Source organism: Anser brachyrhynchus, assembly GCF_964034855.1.
Source record: "Anser brachyrhynchus genome assembly, chromosome: 1".
Lineage (NCBI taxonomy): Eukaryota > Metazoa > Chordata > Aves > Anseriformes > Anatidae > Anser > Anser brachyrhynchus.
The window spans coordinates 209,111,728-209,134,135 of NC_137694.1; the positions used below are offsets into that span (position 1 = coordinate 209,111,728).

At 44.3% G+C, this 22,408-nt stretch overlaps 1 protein-coding gene across 1 annotated transcript in view; it reads left to right on the forward strand.

Moving 5' to 3' along the window:
- INTS4 (integrator complex subunit 4) overlaps positions 1-18,863 on the forward strand; it is a 33,667-nt gene extending 14,804 nt beyond the window's left edge. The window contains exons 13-23 of the mRNA XM_080576336.1: positions 821-936; positions 2,193-2,326; positions 3,095-3,252; positions 6,047-6,140; positions 8,334-8,414; positions 10,307-10,437; positions 11,391-11,450; positions 14,147-14,306; positions 14,688-14,831; positions 15,043-15,163; positions 17,260-18,863. Of these exons, the coding sequence (XP_080432462.1) occupies positions 821-936; positions 2,193-2,326; positions 3,095-3,252; positions 6,047-6,140; positions 8,334-8,414; positions 10,307-10,437; positions 11,391-11,450; positions 14,147-14,306; positions 14,688-14,831; positions 15,043-15,163; positions 17,260-17,453 (1,393 nt within the window). The 3' untranslated portion in view covers positions 17,454-18,863. The remainder of the gene's footprint in view (positions 1-820; positions 937-2,192; positions 2,327-3,094; positions 3,253-6,046; positions 6,141-8,333; positions 8,415-10,306; positions 10,438-11,390; positions 11,451-14,146; positions 14,307-14,687; positions 14,832-15,042; positions 15,164-17,259) is intronic.
- Positions 18,864-22,408: the final 3,545 nt, after the last annotated feature.

Here is a 22,408-nt window from a genome sequence, read left to right on the forward strand (position 1 = left end):
AAAAAAACCTTTATTACAAGCAGTCCCAGCATTCCCAGGGTTTCCAGAAAAGGTGTTTTCACCCTCCAGATTAAAAGTTACCTCCTCTGTGCAATTAATGCTTTGTGCTACGTTGAATAGCAATATTCTCCAGCAGCTGACTAGATCAGCCGTGGCAAGTGGATTGGCTGCATGGCATTGTGCTGGTGGAGGGATTTCTTTCTGTCGGAGGAAAAATAATGAACGCTTGTGGGTTTTTTTGGTTGCTTAATGGAAGTGACAAAGGAAGGGATGCTTCAGCACACATGGCTCGAGATGGGATTCTTGGTTATTATTGGAAAAACTGTTTTTTGTCTGCTTTTTCTTCTAGTGTACTCCTATATTGCTTTTGGAGTTTAGTAGGGTTTGGTTTTGTTGGTTTTTTTTGGTTGGTTGTATTGTTTTGTTTGCTTAGTCTTTTACTTCCTCACTCTCCTAGCTTTTTCTGAAGAAAAAACACTTAATATTCATTATTTTGTTATCATTTAATATGAAAGTTTCTCTTAGGTTTTGTAGTTCCAGCTGTTAACTATCTCTTGGACAGTTTACTTATACTATTTTTATTTCTGCTTGTTTTTCCAAGCTGTCTTCTCAGTTTTCTTGGATTCTCTCAAGCTCTAATGCAAATCCTTAGCCTTGAAGAGACAAGGGTGCCGTGAGTTTGCACGTAGCCTTGAACAGGAGGATTTTTCTGGCTGCCTGACACCTCAAAGTGCCCCTACAATATAATAATAATAATGTTTTAAAATGCTGCGCTTTGCAATGTACATGTTTCCTAAGAAATATTTTAATCTGTTCACAGATGCTTGAAGTTCTTGGGCAGCCGGCATCCCACTTTGGTGCTTCCATTAGTCCCCGAGCTGCTGAGCACACATCCATTCTTTGACACTCCAGAACCGGACATGGATGACCCAGCCTGTATCTTTTTAACGAAACCAGATGATTTGTCTCACTGTAAAAGACTTCTTTGTGTTTTCCTGATGCTTGCATTTATTAAACCATTTCAGACTAGCAGACAATCCCGTGGCTATTTCTGAATCCCTTTGTCACTTTTATTACTGAGTTTTAATACTCAGCAAGTGATGGAATAACTTATCTGTAACCATCTTCATAAACACCAGTGTGGTATAGTTAGCCTATTTTAATGCTGTGATGAATGATCTGGTTATCAAACAATTTGTCAAGGTTTAGACTTTGTAGATGAGTCCTTTGATGTGAAAATACATGTTTAGCTTGCATTAATTTGGAAAATGCTTTAGCCGAGTGGTTTTCCATGCGACAAGTTGCTCCAGCCTGTGAAGCTAGTCCTTATTTTTCTCACAATTCAGAGGCCGTTAGCTAGCAGATTAAATATCTTGTGAGGATTGAAAAAGGGCAGGGATCGGGTAGAGAAAAAGTTAAATCCTTAATCAGACAGTTAAGTAATAATTTGAGTCAATTTGTTGTAGCAGTTGAGGTTCCAAGGAACTCTGAGGGGTGAAAAGCCCTTACTTACCTCCGTGTACCTTCCTGCTCTGAACCAAGGACTGTTATTTGAGAGAATGTTCCGGATGTAAACTGCCACCGAATTTTATGGAGAAATGTTCTGTGAAGAAAGACTTGGGAGCCAGAAACAACAAGGTAGACCTGGATGGTACTCGTCCAGTGAGTAAACTGTTAGTTAAAAACAAAGGGTGTTTTCATTCGAAGTGCTTAGCAGATTTGAACGAAGGTGGCTGAATAGCTTCAGCTGAAAACTTGGAAAGGATTTGGGGCAAAGAGGAGGAACTGGTTCGTCAGGTTGAAGCCTTTATGCTTGGCAGCTCACGGATACAGAAGGTTTTCAGGAGTTGAGAAACGGGTTCAGGTCCCTTTTGTGAACTCCCCCTTACTGAGCCTGTTCTGCATTTCTGATCCCTGGCTGCTATCCTTCGAGCTGCCTCGGAGCCATCCCTCGCTGGCAGTAATATCCTTTCTCCGATGTGCCCCGTCCCGTAGTGTTTGCTCTTTGTACTTCATTTCTCTCTGCTCTGACAGCTGCCTCTCCGGGTTTTGCTCGGCATTCTTTGCCTGTAAAGAACTTCCTAAACAGTCTCCAGTAAAGAAAGGGCTGTTGAGTTGTTTTTAACTTGCCGTCCCCAAAGAGCTCTTCTGGTTGTTGTTGTTTATTTTTCTTTAACAATCCATTTCAATAGACATTGCTGTTCTGGTTCTGATTTTCAACGCCGCTAAGAGTTGCCCAACAATGCCAGCGCTGTTTTCGGATCACACATTCAGACACTATGCCTATCTTCGGGACAGTCTCTCTCATCTGGTCCCTCCGTTAAGAGTAAGTTGAATCACCAAGGTTTGTACTTCATTTTGTTTTGAATATTGTTGCTCTCTTCCGTGTCTGCCAGCCTGTAATACTTTGATTCTGAAATACTTTTTTTCCCCACAACACCAAGCAAGTGAATATTGAAATATATGTTAAGAGAGCCAAATATTAAATTGCTGCAATATGGATTTTGTAATATTTTGGGGGAGAATAAAGTTATTGCTCTCAAGTGAGGACAGCACATGCTCTGCTGGTTAGAAAAGAATGCTAGGAGGCAGGATCCCAAGAGCTTTCTGTAAAGCCTCCCCTATGGGGAAGGGAAGCTCAGCCTTTGTAGGTCTTGCAACATTTGGCTTATATCCTACCTAAACAGTTTGTTCAGGGATGTGTTCCTTGCTACTTTGAAGCAAGCTTTTCCTGCATGGAAGTACAGGTGGGATTGAAGCTGGTCCTAAATCTTGTGACAGTTCATAAACTGGATTGCAGGTTGTGTGGTCTTGGACTTCCCCTGACTTCACTGCCTCATAGTTAACAGTGGAGGAAGACGTTTCCCTCAAAGGCATGTTGATGTTTAATCTGAAGATCTCGAGCTACAAACGGATTATAAAACAGAGAGCATTAACTAACAATTTACAGACTCGAAAGCCTTGGTATAAATTTTGAATCAGAGAAATAAATTGGAGCTCGCAGTTGGTAGCTGTTAAATAATGCAGCAGCATTTCGCAGTGCCGTTACTTGTGTTGGACTTCTCTTTACACGCACGTGTTTCTTTGTGCTTAGCTGCCGGGTAGAAAGCTGGTGTCCTCCCCTGTCTCTCCCAGCATTACACCACACGAAGATCCTTCCCAGCAGTTCTTGCACCAGAGCCTGGAGAGGGTTTACAACCTCCAGCACCTCGACCCGCAGGGCATACAGGAGCTGCTGGAATTTACCATTCGGTAAGGCTGCAAGCTGTCCTGCTTATCAGAAGATGAGTTAGAATCAGCAGCTTCTCTGAAGTAGCTGCTTTGTTTCTGAATGTCAACGTTTTACTTTGCCCTGTGGCATTTAGCCTGAGCCTCCTTCTCGAGAGCACTTTGGCCAAACAGAATTCGTGGGATGTTTAAAATAAAACCAATGATCCTGGTTCTGCTGCACTGAAAAATCAGTGAGAGTTTTAAGTGGACATCTTTTTAGGGTATGGTAAGAGTTGGATAAGGGTACTACATCTTGGATTGTTCATTTATGATGATTTTGTCTTTTTATTTTTATTTTATACTTTGTTTTTATGGATGACAGCATAGTGTGTCATTCTTAGCTCTCTGTCCCTGTATGTGTGCCTCATTTTAATCAGATTATTTGTGATGTATGTGCACAGCGTGTTTTTTTTAGTTTGTTTGTGGGGTTTTTCCCTTCGGTCTTCCAATTTCCAGTTCTATGGGAGAGGACCTGCTTCTGTTGCTCTGTTGGGATCTTATCACCAGTCCCCCTTATAAAGGACTTTGTCATTCTTCATCAGTTTGAAATTCAGAGCGATTTTTTTTCTGGAAGAGACAACGTTGTTGCATGCTGCTCTCTGTCTGTATAGATAAGGTTACAGTGTGGCTTCTGAACGTGGGTTTTATGCTGCCTTTCCCATTTCATCTCGGGACTGATTTGCACAAACAAAGCACTTGAAAAGGATCCTTTCAGTGTGATTTGGCTGCTTGGAAAGAGGACAAGAGTCTTATTTTTGAGAGTTAGAAAAACAGTCTAACGTGCTCTGCTTGGATTACGGAATTCCAAAAAGCTTTTTTTCCCCCAAAAAATATCTGCCTTTTTTGTATGTGTAGCTGTAAATTGCTTTCACACCCACCTGCAGTGGAGAATAAACAGCGTGCTCCTCGCTGAAAACCTGACTGTGAAAGCTACGTGGCTTCTCCTCAGCTGTTTTGAAGCTGCAACGCGCAGCCTAAAACGCGGTCTCGGAGCATTTAGTGCAGTAAATGCTTTGAGCAGGTTATCTCTTGGCAAGGCATCCGAAATCTCAGAGGCACAATGAAACGCTGGGAGCCTCAGAGGCTGTGAATGGTTTCCATTTTGAGTCTAACAGTCGGGTCTGAGATGGCTGCACGCGTAGCTGATGTGCAGCAAAGGACCGTAATGTTTGGGAGCTGGTGGAAATCATTTGCTTGGCTTTTTTTCTACAGGGATATCACCACCTAGGAGCTGCGCTAAACCGACTAGTTGTTTTTTTTCCCACCCTTAAGAGAAGGGAGGATTTAGGACGAAAACAAAAAGGTGCTGAAGGTTATTTTGCAGAGGGGAAGATTTTTTTGCTGCACTGACGATTTTGTTGCTGGGAAGAGGGGGATAGGAGAAACAGACAGCAGTGATCCTGTGGTGGAACGCGGCTCCCTCCTTATTGTCATCGGGGGAAGTAATGCAGACCTCATGGAGCTGGTGACTGCTGGTGACTTGCATTTCTAACCACGCTCAAGCCTGACGCTCTACCCCCAGGCTTTGCAGCTGAGACTGCGCAGGCTTGTTAGTAATTTGGTCTTTGTGGTTTAGTTTCTCCGTCTGTACAACAGGATTTTTTTTTTTTGTCTCGCAGGGACGTTGAAATCTGTTTAAGATTTCTAAGAAAATAGAATTAGTGGTGGTGGGAACCACACAGGACTGGAAAACGGAGTCTCTGAGTAGCTTGTAGCTGAAGGATGCCATCCTGCTCCATGTTAGTTCTCTCTTACCCCCTGGAAAAGGTGGAATCGAGTCACTGTGTGGGGCTGTCCCTGTGTTTAGGGAAGGCACAACCCTTCTGCTTGGGAAAGGTTTTCTTTTGGTGGCAGATCCAGAGAATCTCATGGATGTGGGGATGTGGTGGGGATGTGGTGCCAGCTGACACGCTTCAGGGTGTAGCAGAGCTGAAATTTCAGAATTGCATCGCAGATACAAAGATAAATATTCACCGAAAGAAAAGGGTTACACAAAGGGGAAAAAACAACACATTTTTTGGTAATATAGTAAAAAATATGAAAGAGTGACAATTTTAGCACACCTTTGGATCAAAGCAAAATGCAGAGAACAAAGACGTTAAATCCACGTTATCCAACTTATTTTTGGTTCTGTAACAAAAAATTAGTTTTGTTTTCTTAATGCATGTTTCAAAACATCCCTAAGAGCGGAGAACAGAAGCCTTTTCATGTTCCATTAACCATTGATTTTTTTTTCCGTCAGGATAAAAGTTACTTGTAGAGCTGTTTGGTTTACAAGAAATAATTGTACCAGACCGCACGCAACAGCCAGTTGGGCAAATATCAGTACATCAGATTTGAATTTGTTTTAAAAAGGCAGCTATATTTCAGAGCTGCCTGGTTACACGAGCCCAACGTGTTCCAAACAACCTTTCCCAGCCAACAGGAGTAGTTAGATTTCCCAGCGGCGTAACGCAAATGGGTCATTAGCTGCTGTAGAAAGCTGGAGCGTTTGAAGTTAAATCTGGAACTGCGCTGCCGGATGGTTCCCATCGGGCCGCGGAGTAATGCGGGCTGACAGACTTACTGCTGCCACTGTCAGCCTCCAGGAAAAACGGAGATGCCAAGTCCCAAGGTGCAAACTGGTTTGTGGTGCGTGTTTTCCTACTGCTTCTGCTGCCCGTTCTCAGGGTAAGAGAAAACAAGATGCAGGAATAGCTGCCTGCTGCATTCCGTGTGCATTTACATTAGCCTCCTGCTGTCTCAACGCTTTTTTCTTCTTTTTCTCTTGCTTCAGTGATCTTCAGAGGCTTGGGGAGCTGCAGTCTGAACTGGCAGGGATGGCAGACTTCACCGCGACTTACCTTCAGTGTCAGCTGCTCCTCATCAAGGTTTGACTTCAGCTGGCTTTCCTGGGCTGCTCTTCAAAATGCCCCCAATTTATGGCAGTGGTGAACTTCATGAATTTCGATTTTAGTGCTGAAAACTGATCTATGATGAAAACTCGTACTCGGTGGATTTCTGATATCCCTGCTTCCCTTCTGTGGCAAATAATTTAGGTGGTAACTTTGCAAATGACACGCCATTGCAGCTCTCTGCTGTTGCACGTACAACTTTTGTTGGTTCGTATGCATTTTGCCAGCGAAGAGCTTGTTTTCTAACAGAAATCACAGTGGGCACAACCACTCTGCAGCCTTTTACGTTAAGAGAGTTAGCTTTTCTCCGCTAGCGACCACTGGAATGCTTTTTGCTAAACTGCTGCTGAAAGTGGAGTTTTTCTAGACTCTTTTGTAGACAGCTTTTTTGGCACCAATGCCAAAGGAATTCTTGAGGCTTGAATGAGCAAAATATCAGTCGTGCTTGACCGTGCTGAAATGATCTATCCATTTGGTATTAGCAGATGAAGTGGTTGTTTTGACACCACGGCAGCAACCCTTTTTGAAGTCAGCTTGCTATAAACAGGAACTCCGTTTCTGGCTTTGCTTCTCAAGCTTTAAGCTGACAGCAGTGTGTGTGAGTTCCTTTAAGCCTTCAAACATAACCTGTACATGTGGAAAGACCGCAAACAAGTTTCCAGAAGGGATGCAGTAAGAGCTTTTGTTATGTAAAACCAAGAAGGAATTTCAGTGTCTTCGCTAAATACGTAGCTGCTGCTTGGAATACAGCAGCCCTCAGCTCCTTGGAATACGTTTATAACCCAAAGAAGACGTTGCAGATGAGTGGTGTTACAATTCCCTTCATAGCTAATCAAGGCCAGGCCGGTTGGGGCTCTGGGCAGGCTGATCTTGTGGAACATGTCCCTGCCCGTGGCAGGGGGTTGGAACTGGGTGACCTTTAAGGTCGCTTCCAACCCAAACCATTCTGTGTAATTCCAAGCTCCTCCCAAAGCAGAATGTGCAGAGGACCAGCATTTGGAAATGGCCTTGGTGCCTTTCTCCAGGGGTTAACTGGAGTGAGCCAACCTGCAGCACTTTGTCTGGAAGAAGCAGGTAAACACTGCCCAAGCCATTCACTCCTTGAGCTGCAGAAGAAACAGTCAGTGTCTCAGTGATGGAGAGGAATAAGCAATGTGGCTGAAATTAAAACTAACTTGTAATATCATGCAATTAGGCATTTTGATATGTCAGAGAGAACCCTAATGTCAGAGCAGCCCTTTTCAGTAGATTTCTTTCCAATTGTGTCTTTCCCCACCAGAACAGAAACTGCTGGAGGGGGGAAAAAAGCATTTTCATTTCCCAGCCACTCAAATGCCCAAAACTCCCAGACTCTGAAAGGCTCTACGTGCTCTGCCCTTTGAGGGAATCCCATTTTTTTAAATGGGTTTCTGGGGCCAGCCTAGGTGAAAGATACAGTGTGTAGGTTCTTGAGCTTTGGCTACAGCCACTTTTATGTGTACTTGTATCTGAGGTCAGGCAGCTTTAAAAAAAAAAAAAGGCAGAGATATAAATCATCCACTAAAACCTTCTTAATTGTTTTTTAACATAAACCAAAAAGCAAATAGGGTTTCTATAGTGCCAATACCAGTAGCTGTGTTACGCTCAGTAACTCCGGGATCTTTTTGGGCAAATGGGAGGTGGAAACTGTCAACAGTAAGGCTCAGAAATATGACTGCGTGGGTGTGTTTCTGGGGACAGTTATTGTTTCCACTTTTTGCCTGCAATCTGAGAATGCCCAGCTCTTAGTCTCAAGGAGGTGATAATGCAGTGGGTTATTGTTTCTCTAATAAGCGGCTGCATTCTGCCTAAAGTTCTCCTTAAAAAGTACTGAGGAGTTTGCAGCTTAGCCAGCCTCTCATTCACAGCGTTGTTAATATTATTCTCAACTCCAGTTTCTTATTTTATAGCTCTGTAGGTGTCTGGGTGCGCTTACATAGAAGTACATATTTTGGAGGCTTCAGTTCCCTGTATCGTGCTTAGAAGCAAAAAGAAACCTTTGCCCTGCTCTTTCAAACAACCTGTTGGTGTATAGCCAAGAAACAGGGCAAGTTCCCTGTTCCCAAGCCCGTTTCATCTAGCACAGGGTTGTAATGCTTAGGCTAAACTGGGTATTTATTTATGATCTCTTTTTGTGGTTTCCTTCTGTAGGCCTTGCAGGAGAAGCTGTGGAACGTGGCAGCCCCTCTGTACCTGAAACAGAACGCGTTAGCGTCTGCTGCAGCCAAACAGGTGAGGTTGAAGCAGCTGGGGCTGTCCTCAGATCCAGGGATCCAGGTCTGGAGGCAGGTCCTCAGATCCAGGCTTCCTTGGCCATGCAACGATAACGCGTTTCTGACCTTCTGCCGTAGTCTGTGCAAGTAAATCTTAGCTCCCCAAAGCGGAGCAGTTTCTGTCATCTTCAAGAGATCAAACCAGGTGGCGATTGAGGGAGATTTATGACCACTGGAAAAAGGCAAACATCACACACGTCTTCCTGAATAGTAAGAAAGACTGGAGAACCGTGGGCTGCTCAGTCTCTGGGGAAGGCTATGGTGCAGGTCCTCTTAGAAGCCATTTCTGAACAAATGAATGTAATTGGGAACAGCCAGAATGCATTTCCCAAGGGTGGACTATGCCTGACCAACTTTATTGCCCTCTCTATGATGAGGGCACTGGTGCTGTGGACGTGGGGAGAACAGTGGATGCTGTACAGCCTGACTTTGCCAAACCCTTTGACAGAGCCTCCCTCGTTTCCTTTTCCTCAAAACGGCAAAATTCTGGGTGATAAATGGGTGATGCTGTGGGTGGAAAATTGGCTGGACCGCCTGGCTCAAAGTGGAGAGGTGGGATGAGAGGGACTTCATTGTGTTCAGCACGGGAATCCTGGCGTGTAACAAGCTGAATTAAGGAAGGGCAGTTGCGTCCTGAGCATGAGTGTAGCCAGCAGGTCTGGGAAGCGATCCTCCTCCGCTTGGTGTGGAGGGGTGTCGTGCTTTGGGCTCCCCACTGCAAGGAAGGTGCTGATGAGGTGGAGTGAGGGGAGCAGAGGGGCCGGAGCACGTTCCTTGCGAGGAGAGGCTGAGGGAATTGGGCTCGGTCAGCGGGAAGAACAAAAGGCTTCAGGATTGACTGACTGCTGACCACTGCCTCATCCAAGGGTATGGATCAGGCAGAGACAGGCTCTTCTGAGCTGTGCTGCTCCAGGACAAGAAATATTGGGCTGGAGTTGGCATATGAGAAGTTACAAGGTGGAAAACATTGCCATGAGTGTGGTTTAATATTACAACAGGTTTCCCAGAGAGATGAGGGGGAATCTCCGTCTCTGGAAGTGTTCGCAGAACACATGGCCCTGAGTAATTGGATCTAATTAGATGCGCTCTGAGCAGGCGACTGGGCTCTGTGACCTCCAGGGGTCCCACCCAACCTAAATTATTAGTATTTTGTGACGTTTGACGATCTGATCCTGGAAAAAAACAAAACAAAACAAAAAATAAAGCTAAGTTCTTCTATCTTAAGGGACAAAATAAGCTATTAAATAATCCGGAAACAAATCTAAGGTAAAAGCAAGTTCATGGATCTGCTGGGAAGTTAGGCTGACATTTTGAGTCTCCAGTTAATTAAAATGTATTAAGAGGCAGCTACTGCTGTGCATCAAAACCTCCTGCGCTGTTGACAGTTGTCCCCAGGGACAAGTAGAAACAAAAGCCGATCAGCTTCTTAAATCTTCTCTAATTGAACTGTCGTTCTTGGGCGCCCTTCTTAGTAGCGTGTGGACCCCCAGGGAAGTTTTTCCTATTGTGATTGTGAATGTAGATCACTTCCCGTCAGTGCAAGGTGAGGGAATCTCATTAAATAACTTGTAAGTTGTTGCTTCTGTACAGTTTTACTGAGCTCAGTGGTATTAATTCCAGCACTTCTCTTGTCTACTTAAGCCCATCTATTCAGCAGATACAGTACTGTAATAAGTAAAACTCTGCGATGCGCTAAGCTTTTAACTGTCTAAAACAACCCAGAAGGACACTTATTTTGGATTCATATGTTGCTGAGCATGAGGGAGAAGTACCAGAATCTTGGGATCACGCCTGGGCAACAAAAATGTAACAGTCTGCTGCCTTGTTACCCCCCTGGTGTCCGTCTGACAGATCTTGGAAGAAACTTACAAGATGGAGTTCATGTACAGCGGTGTGGAAAGCAAGCAAGTGGTCATTATTCACCACATGAGACTGCAGGCGAAGGCGTTACAGCTCATAGTGACTGCGCGCACCGCTAGAGGGTAAGGACGGTGAAAAGACCTTCTCAGGGTTACCTGGAAGCTTTGTATCCTCAAACTTTGTCTCGCAGAGTGCCGAGGCTAAGTTATACGCACAGAACATCGTGGCTTACCAATAACCAGTTGCAGAATGAAGAACCTTGTGTCTTTGGTGTAGCCATGTAACGACACGGTGCTAAATCAGATGACAAAATTATTAGGAAGATATGTTTTGGAAGATGAACTCTCTCAGTTACAAACATAAAGGAACATAAATAGGTTAAAAATCATTACGTAGGTTAAAAACATTGTCGAGAGTGTCTTAGAATTGAAACTTGGGGCATATTTAAATAAGGAAAAATCACATATTGAAGAATGCAAATAGCCACACTGCGTTGAGCTTAAATCATCATAAAAGAATTGTCTTTTTGACTGATTTACAGCCAACATTTGTGGGACAGACCAAATTCATAGCTTAGATAACAGAAGAGGCTCTATGCGGTTCATTTTGGCTGCCCACGTGAAAAAAGTTACATTTGGGTTTAAGTGGCTCTAGAATTAGAACTTCATCTGGTAGAATTAGAGGAAGATGGTTTAAATCCTTTTTTTCCTTATTTTGTTTTGAATCTGTTGCTATCAATTTACTGTGTTGCCATAGAGGTCCGTGATATATTTGCCTCTTAACCTCTTTTATAGGTGGAAAGTTAATATTTTCTAGCCATGGGCTTGGGAACTTAGTGTCTTACGCAAACACAAAGGATTTTTTGTGGAGGGGGCTGTGGATGTGGGCAGGAAAATGACAGCTGATGTTTTTTTTCTTTCTCCTGTGGATAATATGTTTCTGGCCTCAGAATTGTCTTTAAGATCTTACAGTTTTAAGGGGCTTGAACTGGATTTCAAAACACCTAAATGCTTATGACCACAGAGCCAGTTTTCTTTATTCAAAAATAAAGTGAGGAATGTTATCTTCGTTACAGAGTGGAACCCCTTTTTGGGATGTGTGAGAAGTTCCTGCAGGAAGTAGATTCCTTTCAGAGGTGAGAAACTCCATTGCTTCTTCACTTTGTATTTTAAAACTGAAGTCGATGCAAAATGTTCTTAAGGCTGGTGACAATTCTTCCGTATGTAACTTGGTCTAGAATGTGCCAAACTTGTCTTTCGTAAGTACGTAAAACTAAAATAAAACTAAATAAATTCATAGGCATATAATGGGGAAATTCTGCCCTGAATATAGGATACTTGTTTACCCTTTTGCTCACTGAAACTGCCTGTCAGGCTCTGAAAGAGGCTGTGTTACAAAATCTCCACCTCTTCAGCAGGATGCTAGGACTAGCAGTTCTGTACTGAAGGCCCTTTCAGATCTCATTGTTCGGAGTTCGTGTGGGATTTTTCTGTAGCTGGAGCAGTTTTCGCATCTTTGCAAAGCATTTGGGGGTGCTTTGTGATCCCCTCATTCACTTCACAGCTTGTGCATTTGCTTGATGATTGCCATCAAATTACCTGGAACCACGGAAGCTCATTATCATCGGGGAATATTCCGTCCATTTTTGATCTCTTCGCATCTCCCTTCCCCTGTTGCCCTCCTACATTAGGGCCTGCTGTCATGAGGTAATGATAAAGCAAGAAGTAAACTCCATTCTAAACACCGAATCAGGAGTATGACAAAAGGGGAATTTCTCTTTTCCTCATGCCAAATTTCCAACTGGTAAGTTAGGAAGTGAACAATCTACGTGCTCAACATGGGGATCATCTTGCCCAGGTGCAGACATTTGCATTGTGGACCACTGCTTATTTGTTTTTTGCTCTTTTTTTGCACTGTAAAGATTGGTGTTTACTCATCTTACCCTCCTTTGGAGGTCTAAAATGGGTCAGATTAGTGATGCACGGGTTTTTCCTTGGAGTCAGAAGGGAATTAGCTAGACCAGAGACAGGTATCCAGAGTTGACCAAGCAGGATTCCATCTCTAGTTCTTAATTAAATTCCTGCTTACTCATTGTTTATGTTTGACAATTGTCTGACAGAAGGGAGTTGGACCTATTCCATCACGATTAGCTTATTTGGTAGCCAGTGTACACAACTCTTCGCTTCCTTCCTATCGTTTCCTCACGCTAGATCTTGGGATCAGCAAAACTGAATCACTTTTTCTTAGGAATGCAACTCCTGCAGGCAGTGACGAATTCCGCAAAAGGCAATCTGAATAGTAACAGATCTTGTCAGTTAGCTGTAAGGTCACCTAGAAAATGCCTGTACTTGTAAAAAACCCCGTGTCTAGGTTGTGCAGCCTCAGCCTGCCAGATTTGAGCTGCATCACATGACAGAGTAGGTGAAATTTGCTGTCTGCGTAGTGGTAGTCATAGGAGAGAGCACATATTCCTGCTTAGCTCTCTTTGCATGTACAAAGGAGAGTGTGATTATTTTTTTTCTCCATCCTTGCCAAGCCATGAGCTGGTGATAGAGGCTTCCGTTTAGGGATTTTGAACTCCTGTCGAGCATCACCAGGATCTTGAAGAAAATCTCACTTCCAGGGCTTTAGGGCCTGAAGCTGATTTTTGTACAAGTCCAGAATTCCTGCCCAGGCTTAGCTGTAGGTGAAAATACAGCACAGCGCAGGACTTCTCAAGCAGAGAGGAGAGCCCCTTGATCAAGAGGCTGTTCACCTACAGAAACAGTGCCTTTTATTTTATATTTTCACCAAATCGCACAAAGCGTTTACTAGGCTTACAAAATAATCCTGCTAAATGTGGCAGGAATGTTGCTGACAGTAACAAATAAGCCCCCAGGGAGTCAGTTTAACAAAGCCTTTTCTGCATGTGGGGATGTATGGTGGTAGACCAATTTTGCTTCTATACGAAGAACAAGAAATACCAAATTCTCTTCTTGTGAGCGGCTCTTGTCCCAAGTTATGGAATGAATTCTCTTCTTTGTTCTTGACCTCTAAACTAGCGTATTTTTTTCCTACTGATTCTAGCTTACTGTTAAAATTTTACTACACAAATATAACAATTAATACTCTTACTGGTAGACCAAAGCCATTTTGGAAACTTTGCTGCAGCAGAAAGTCAGACAATTCATGTGTTGGGCGCGTGGTTATGTTAGATCCTCTAATGAGTCAGCTACTTAGTGAGCCACATGAAAGTGCACAACATAATGAGGCACATGCACGTCTTCCCCGAGATGTACCAACCTCCAGAGTTTACAAAGCAACTGTAAGAGGAGTGGCACTTCCGTCCAACTGGGTTTCTTTCTCGAGACACTGAGATTGAACGCAGAGTGCTGGAATTGCCTGTAATTTCTTTTAATTAGCACTCTTACTGTCAAAATAGCATTAGAGCGGCACGTGCAGTCTTGCGTGGACACATCCTTACAGCAGCTGGTTCTCATGACTGTGCTGTTGACAGGCGCTTCAACATTTCTAGCTCCTTCTGTGCAAATCTAGATTCAAATCCAGATTCCTTTGCCTGCTAGGCTCTGTACTGATGAAGGACTTAAGAAATGAGTCCTGTGTAAACATTGATGTTATCAACTTGAACACAAGGTATGGTCCCAACAGAAGTAGCCAAAATTATTTTATGTATGAGATGTGCATCTCAGTATGAATCTCATGAAGTAGAATCTCAGTATCTCATTCTGTCATTGTAACTAAATATAAAGATTAACCAGCTTGTCTGAAGATAACAACACCATTAAATGTTGAAATAAGCTCTGTTTGTTTTTTTAATCAATCTTAATACAGGTGTTTCATCTCTGAGCTCCCGCGTATGCAAGGTAGTTTTGTAGATAAATTGCTGGACTTGATGCCCAGACTTGTGACATCCAAGCCGTCAGAAGTGGTCAAGATTCTTCAAACAACGCTGCGACAAAGTACCTTCCTCCACCTTCCTCTTCCAGAGCGGGTCAGTTTAATGCAGGGAATTAAAATGCCAATAGCCTTGCAGGCTGTCTTTAGCTTCCAAATAGTTCCTAATAGCCCATGAAGCTTTTATCACAGAATCACAGTATATTCCAAGCTGGAAGGGAGCCACAAGAGCATTTAGTCCAACTCCTTTATTATTGGAGTGTTATTTCATATTATAGGTGTTATTTCATCACTTTCTTCTCTTTACCTGGCATCTCTGAGACTATTGCTAAAAGTCGAGAAGATTTAATAATTCCTGGCAGTATCAAAAATGATCCCAAGTTCACGCACAATTTCTCTGTTAAGAACAGTAATGATGATCGCTTTCCTTTTTTTCCCCCCCCTCCCTTATTTTTGGCAACCATTTTGCCTCTTACAGCTCTACAGAGCTAGCGCGAATATCATTGAGCCGACCGGTGAATCCGATAACCCTCTGCGGTTTACGTCAGGGTTGGTAGTGGCGCTGGACGTCGACGCAACTCTGGAGCACGTGCAGGATCCCCAAGGAACCGTTAAAGTTCAGGTAAGCAGTCGCTTCACACAACTGCAAACAAGATTGTGTCTTAGGGGTAGTTTGCATAAGGATGCCAATACATCTAAATTGCAAATAATTGTGTGTTTTATTAGTAACAGCGTTAGTAACTTCTGAATTTGAAAGCACCAAACTAATGCATCTTGTACAAATCTAGTTGTCATTCAGTTTGGTTTTTTTTTTTACCTTTTTTTTCCTATAGGTATTGTATCCGGATGGACAAGCGCAGTTAATCCATCCTAAACCTGCTGACTTTCGAAATCCTGGTCCTGGAAGGCACAGACTGATAACTCAGGTTTACCTCTCGCATACAGCATGGACAGGTAACATTGCCAGAACAAGTTCACGTGGTTGCGTTGCTGCATGTTTCCGAGATGGGAGCGTCTCTTTCTTGCTCCTAGTCTCCTGCACATCCACAGTCTTGGTGCTTTGAGGATCGTGGAGCCTACAGGTGTCACTGACGCTACCCTTAGCATCGCTCAGGTTTCTGTTCTTACAGCCTCTGAGCAGCTGCATCTCCCTGGTTGACAGGGCGTTGATCTCTGGAGATAACTGGAGTCTGTGCATGCAGTCTGCCAGCACTGGGAGCCTTTAACTGGAGCTCGTGTTCAACGCAAGGTCACCCGTTTCTGTGCAGAGCAAGATTTAGTTGTAGGAGTCAGGCCTGCATCCTCATTTAAAGGTGGTAAACTGATTGACTGGGAGTCGTCGTTTTAGATCTGACAGGTATTTGAGCACGGCAGAGAACCTTTGGATCTGTGTGTACTTAACAATATAATTTCACTGCTAATTAAACTTTTACCCTTTTAATGCCCTAAAAAAAAAAAAACTCACTCTACTCTGAAATATGCAACCCTGACGTTCATATTCAGTCATAGTTGGCATTCATACTTCCCTGTGAAAGTGCTTCAGTAATTGGCTTGTGGGATTCAAGCAACAAAAGCAAAGAATATTTTTTGGCAGCTCCCGTTCTCCTGTTTCCTTTTAAACCCTTCACATTTATTCAAATGTGGGATTTTTTTTCTGAGCAGTTTATTTTCTGTTAACAGGATTTGGTGATCTGTATTTTTTAATGAAGGGTTTTTTTTTCTTTTTAGTGTCCTCTTCCGCTTACTCCATTTTATATAGCACCTCCACGGTGTATTTGTTCATTCTGCTTATCTTCGTTTTGATTTGGAGAAGAAAAAATGGTATTGTTCCTGCAGCTGGAAGTATCTGGGTTTAAAGGTTGATCCTGTACCAGAAGGAGCTGAATTGGGTCCTTATTTCTGCTTTTGCAGTGTTCTCTGGAAGAGCATTTTATCCCCAAGGGATTCTGCTCTGGTGTCTCCCCTAGCCAGTATTTTAGTTAATATCATTGACATTGGCACTTAGGCATATAAAATGTGGAGTGGACATCCAGCCAGGACGGATTGAGAGAACAGGATCAGAATTCAAAGCAATTGACAAAATTACCTGAATTTATGAAAAATAAATTCATTAAGACCAGTAAAAAGTGTGTGCTCAGGAAGGAGGATGTCCAAATACAAAACAGGGTTTAAGTCTTGTATATTAGAAGCAGTAGCAGTGGCTGCGAGCTACGAATTGAAGAGGAGCTGACAGTGTGGCAAAATGATGGATCTTAGGGTGGTGTTAGCTGAATTGTGGTATAACTGTGGAAAAAAGGTTATTTTTTGTGCTCCATCTGGTGCCGATGAGGTCTCAGCTAGAGTGCCACTGCAGTGCTGGGCCTCTCATCTCTAAATTACATAGTTGTCCGTAGGTTTCGGTAATGTGCTTGGTAAGAAAAACCTACGAGAATAATGTTTTTCAGCCTAGAAGGGAAAATTTTTGACGTTTAGCCCAGCATGCTATGCTGCTCGGTTGTACCGTGTAGGCTAAAAGCCTGCTTTCATTATGACCACTGGGAGAAGAACAAAGTGAGATCACCTTATGGGCAGCATCGGGAGTATTTGTCTAACTGCTGAGCTGGAAAAACAGGGAAAAAGGCTGTCTTCCAGGGTCAGGACCTCCGGCTGAAGAGAATCTTCGAGTAATCTGTGCTGTGGGGCTTGTCAGACATCATCTGGATTTTACTCGATCCTGCCATGAATATAGCGAGGAAGGCCTGCGAGTTCTCTGCTTTTTAATGAATTTATCGTTATTTGGTTGGAATAACTTTTAACGGTTATATTTGAAGTTTATTTTGAATTTAGTCATAGGATTCTCTTTTTAAGCTCTGGCAAAGAGGCAGAAGGGAATAAAGCGGTGCTTAGTTCTGCTGTGCTGCCTGCAGTGACGAGGCTGTATTTTCAAACGCCAGGCTGGATTCTGATCGGTCATCTTAGAATTAGAATACATACGATAAAATTTCACTCAGCATTGCTTGTTCACTGTGAGGGACTCACGTTTGGCTTGTTCTGTTTTTTTTCCTCCTCAGAGCCGTGTCAGATTGAAGTGCGGCTGCTGCTGGCCTACAATTCCAACAGGAGCAAGGCGACTGCTAAGGTTCCCAAATCCACCTGGAACGAGAGCGTTGAGGCTCTCCCGCAGCCTGAAAACGGCATAGAGGGGACCATACCTTTCAGCAAACCCGTCAAAGTTTATATAATGCCCAAACCTGCCAGACGGTGAAGTCTATCGCTAAGAGAAATGTCTTTAGGGGATTGTTGGGTTAAAAACGAAACCCATGTGCTGCGTTCCAAGACACCAAACCAGAACAGTGTTACGCTTCTGCTTCGACAAAACGTGACAGCCAGAAAAGTAAAGCTGCTGAAGAACATCGGTCACTGTTAAGAAGCAGATGGACCGATACAGGAGTTATTCGGACAGTTAAGGAGTTTCGAGGAAATGTTATTTCTGTATTGAATCAACAAAATCAAGGCAATTCTCAATCAGCGTTCCAGAAATAATTGCGTTGGCCCAAAACTCCTCAAGGCCTCTAGGTTTTCTGCTGAAGCTATTTACTATGTAAATGCTCAGGCACATAAATCTCTGCTTTTTTATTTTAACAATACTCTGAAACGAAATCAAGGAGGGTTTTTTTGGTTTGGTTTTGTCTAAAATTTATATCTTCGCATCGGTATCTAAATTCTTAGCCAAAAAAAAATAATTCTGAAGCGCTATTGTCCTTGCGTAGGAGGGGCATCTTGAAGTGGGATTGCTGGAGGCTAAACCCTATTCTCCCTCCTGGCCAGCTGTGCTGAAGTTGGGGCGGTTCCGGGGAGGGCACAGGTTGGTGGGGGGGGTGAGGAGGAACCTGTTGGTGCAAGCAGCAGGACTTGGGTTAGGACATGGATTTTACGTGACAGCAACACAGCAGGGCGTTACCTCTCTTGTTTACGTGAAACGGAGTTGTATATTCATCTGTAGCTCTGAACTGTAATCCCACTCTCCTGTCGCACACTTATATGCCTTCAGAAACAATGCGATTGAATAGCAGGGGTTGAAAAACGATGTAATCCCATGCCACTAAGTCGTACAGAATCTGTTTCTGCGTCCTGGTCTTGGCCTGAACTGGTACTGCGATGGGAAAGCCTGTTTAGTTTTTCAGTTCAGCGGCGCTTTTGGCAGTTAAAGCCCGTCTGAGGTGCTGCAGGAGCTGAACACGCTCCCAGTTAGGCAAGAGTTGGGCAGCTTGTCAGCGTTCCCTTAAGCAGCTGCGCTGAGTGCCAGGGAGCCCCTTACCAACGGGACTGGAATCGGAGCTTGTGGTCAGGGAGCCAAACGCTCGGTCCTGTAATCTGCAGCCCCTTTTTTTTGTGACCCTCTGTTCACGGAGGGCCTCGAACCTAAATTTGATATTCCAATTTTAGCAATTTGTAGCAACCTTTGGTGGGATTTTCTAGGAGCACTTAATGTGTGAAATTTTGTAGTGCAGCTGCCAAATGTTACCTGTGTTCATAAATTGTTGTTTTTTTAAAAAAAAGGGGGTGGTAGTGGTGGGGAAGGCTTAGTGCCTAAACGAAGCAGTGAAGAAATTTTCCACTTGTACAGAGATCAAAACCCCTCATGTGCTTTCCTACAATAAAATTGGAAAACCGATTCTAATTTGTTTCTCTTTATTATAAGAGTGAACCTGTGTGGTGTAGCCTAATAAGAGATTACTGGGAGGCTTTCACAATTTTTTTTTAATTATTATTTTGTTTAGGACTGATATGTTGCGGTCTGAAGACTCCTAACCGTAAAACTACTCGGCTGCTGTAGGAATTCTTAAGTTAAACGGGCTTTCTTCATGTTACTGCTCTTACAACCTGTTTTTTGTATCTCACCTTCAGGGCACTGGTTTGAAAACCTCCTGCACGTGTAAAACAGCTGAGTTGTTACCAGCTGACTTCTCTTTGGCATCCCCAGCTCCGTTCTGGTGGGCTGGGGTTGATGTCCCTCTTATTACGAAGCTGTGTCCCGGGCAGGCACTTGATGAGTCGAGCTAGCTCGTTACAGACTCTTTTCTCCCTCACTTTTACACTTCACCAGTATTTGTGCCGTTTGTCATCCCAATAAAGACTTCTAATTACGATCGCGTCCATACGCTCCGAGCCACAGCTGGTGCTTTGGGAGGCCGAGCAGGGAGCAGGAGCCGAGGGAACACCTGCTCAGCCCCGCACACTGCTTCACGCACTGCGAAACTTTCGTGCTCCACCTGGGGCTGCAGATAAACCCTGGGTGTGCCGGTGTTCACCAGCTGTCCGGTAGGAACTCGGCCTCTCCTCCTGCTCCGTGGTTATCGGGGAGTTACGTTTATCATGTGCTCCCAGGCCGCAGGTGATCAGTCGGTTACTCCGTTCTGGACATTTTTTCATTGGCAATATCAAAATCTTGGCATCTTCCTCGTGAGCACTGGGACTGTTTCTGCTATCTTCCTCCCAGATGCTGTGCTTGAACTCCTTTCATTTAACATAGGAGGCAAAGTTCACACTCATTCTGCATTGCCGCCGAGAATCAAGCACTGAAAGGCTTTGGAAAAGCTCCACATCTGTAATTTCAGGTGACTGAAATCACTTGAAAATTTAAGACCACTCGAATGTTTCCAACCTCCTACTAAGAGCTTCCTGTAGCTGGCTTCTCTTCTCGATGCCATCCCAGAGTTCTCTTTCTCTGGCTTCTGCTTTGAATTGGGAGAAATCAGAGGTCCTCCTTTCCTCCGTAGGTTTCATCTCTTCAAGCAGATGACTGATTCATCATCATTTTAGCTGAACTGAAAATTGTTCTGATCATTATGATCTTAAAATTCAATGCCAAGTGCTGTCTTCTTAATGTTGTGATCCTTCCAGGATTCAAGTGTACCTTTGATTTCCCTGTAAGCAGCCTCATAAACGTCCCCTACATATACATGATATATGCAGCTCTGTCTTGTTCACTACAGACTAAGGTTTTACAGTGTATTATCACTCTTGCTGCTGCTTTCTACCTTTTCCCTTTCTATTGAAAGTGTCCTTTGTCTTGATCTTCCTTTTATTTTTTTTTAAGTTTACTAATGGCATTTTTCACGCCTTATCCTAACATATAGGGAATGCGAAAGGAAATTTGGCTAAAAGGTAAGCATACCAAGGTTTCGTTGTAGATTAAATCTAGATGTTGCCTTTTTCCTCCTACCCCAAGGCTTGAGACGTTCAGGCTTTTCTGCTCTCAGAAATGTCGGACCTGTGCTTGCTGCGGAGCTCTAGGACTGTCATCTCCGAAGCACCTCTAGCACCGACGTTCACCGGCTGTCCTTTCATTTCGGACAGTGTTGGAGTTCTGCACTGCACTAGCCTGAAAGATAATCGGCCTTAGAATGAAAAGAAAACCGAAGGGCTGCGAAGGTAACGCGCATCACTTGTCTCTGTTGAAGAGGGAGCTCAGGGCTTCAGATCACGCGCCCGAGTAAGGAGATTCTGTTCTCTGAGGTGTTAGCAAGTGTCGGAGTGTGGTGTTGTTAGACAGCTGTAGCAACAGAGAGATTGAGAAATGGTGAAGAGGGGGCAAATAATTTACTGAAATCTAACGGTGTTCAAACCCCTCGCCTCCGCCCTGTGCGTTTTGCCTCGCAGTTAAACAAGGGAAGAGGGTCAAGAAGCTGGCAAAGGCTGACCAACCATGTAAGCGTGGTTTGAAAACGCGTCGTCATGTTCACCTTTTCAGATTTAATTGCACACTGTATTCAAGCCTAGTTTTGCGGGCTTTTAATGGGCAATTCATAACCGGGTCACTTAAGAGCCTTGAAATTAATCAGGCTAATTCTTAGGCCTTTGAAACTGAACACTGCAGTTACCAAGTCAGGAACGCTTAAAACAATGCACAGATTTATTCAGAACAAAGTTGATGATTATGAGATGCTAACTCCAACCTGGCGTGGCTTTCATATCTTCGTTTGTATGTGCTTTTAAAAGTAAGCAGGCAGGTACAGTCGCTGCCAGAAGTGCAGAGAAAGACCTCTGAAAGAAGAAAGAACAGGGACTACGTTTAAATTGGGACCATACGATATCACCGTGGGTTCCAGCTCACGGACAGGGATTTCCTCTGCATTCCTGTGCTGCTTGCCCAAGTTCTCAGATCTTTTGACAAAGTCAGAGGTAGAAGCGCTGGTTTTATCTTACTTCACTCGCCTGTGCCAGTTTATTCTGAGGAAGGGGAGCCGTAAACGCTGCCTGCTGTCCCTTAAAAATGCTGCTCGTGGCGCGTTCGGTGCGTATCGGAGCTTTTTTACGGCCTGCTCCTCCTCACTGCCAGCTCGCGCGTGCTGCTCCCCGCAGATAAGGGCCGGGGAGCGAAGGGCTCCGCGGCCGGACAGCTGGGCTGGGAGCTGCTGGCCGCCGGCCCAGCCGCGGCTCCGCTTTAAGCAGGGCAGGAGCCGGCTGCCTCCTGCGGGCTCCTTGTCCTGGTGGGAGGCAGAGACGCCGGGCACGAGACATCCATTTTGAGCTCCGCTTGGATTTCGATGAATCAGTCCCGGCTGTTTACACCACAGCAACTTCAGGCACCCAGAAGGAAATCGGGCTTTCGGTGGCTGGAGCAGCCCGAGCCGGGCAGAATTTTGTGGGAACAGCCGCAGCCTACTCGGGCAGCTGAGACGGGAGCGGTGACAGGAGGCAGAGCTGCAAGAGACTCGCATCAGATTATCTCGTCGACACCGAATTTTTGTGCTGCTGGGAGCAAGCCTTAGCAGTTCACCTTTAAAGACAGAAACCCATTGCCCTGCCCGCCGCAGCACCCTGCTCGAGAAGTGGAATCTCCTGCATCCTGCCGGCTGCACAACGAAAGGAACAATTAGGAGGCCAAATGAAAGGAACAATTAAGAGGCTGTGGCACAAAGGCGGCAGAGCACACCTCTGTGTCACCTGGCACCGTGACGCTGCTCCTGCCTGCGGGAAGGACAAAACCAAACCGGGGTGCCCACCGTATTTATCTCAAATACAGGCTCCAGGTCAAGGAATTCTGTCGACTGTGGCTTCATCCAAAAAATTACTTCAGTGCCATATGAAAATAAAAAAAAAGGCAACAAACAGGAGCAGTAGATGAGAGAGAAGGCGTTTGCCTAACTTCTAGCAGCGTAACAGTATTTAATCAACTGGAATCGTCCCCTTTGTAAAAGCCTCTTCCTAATCAAG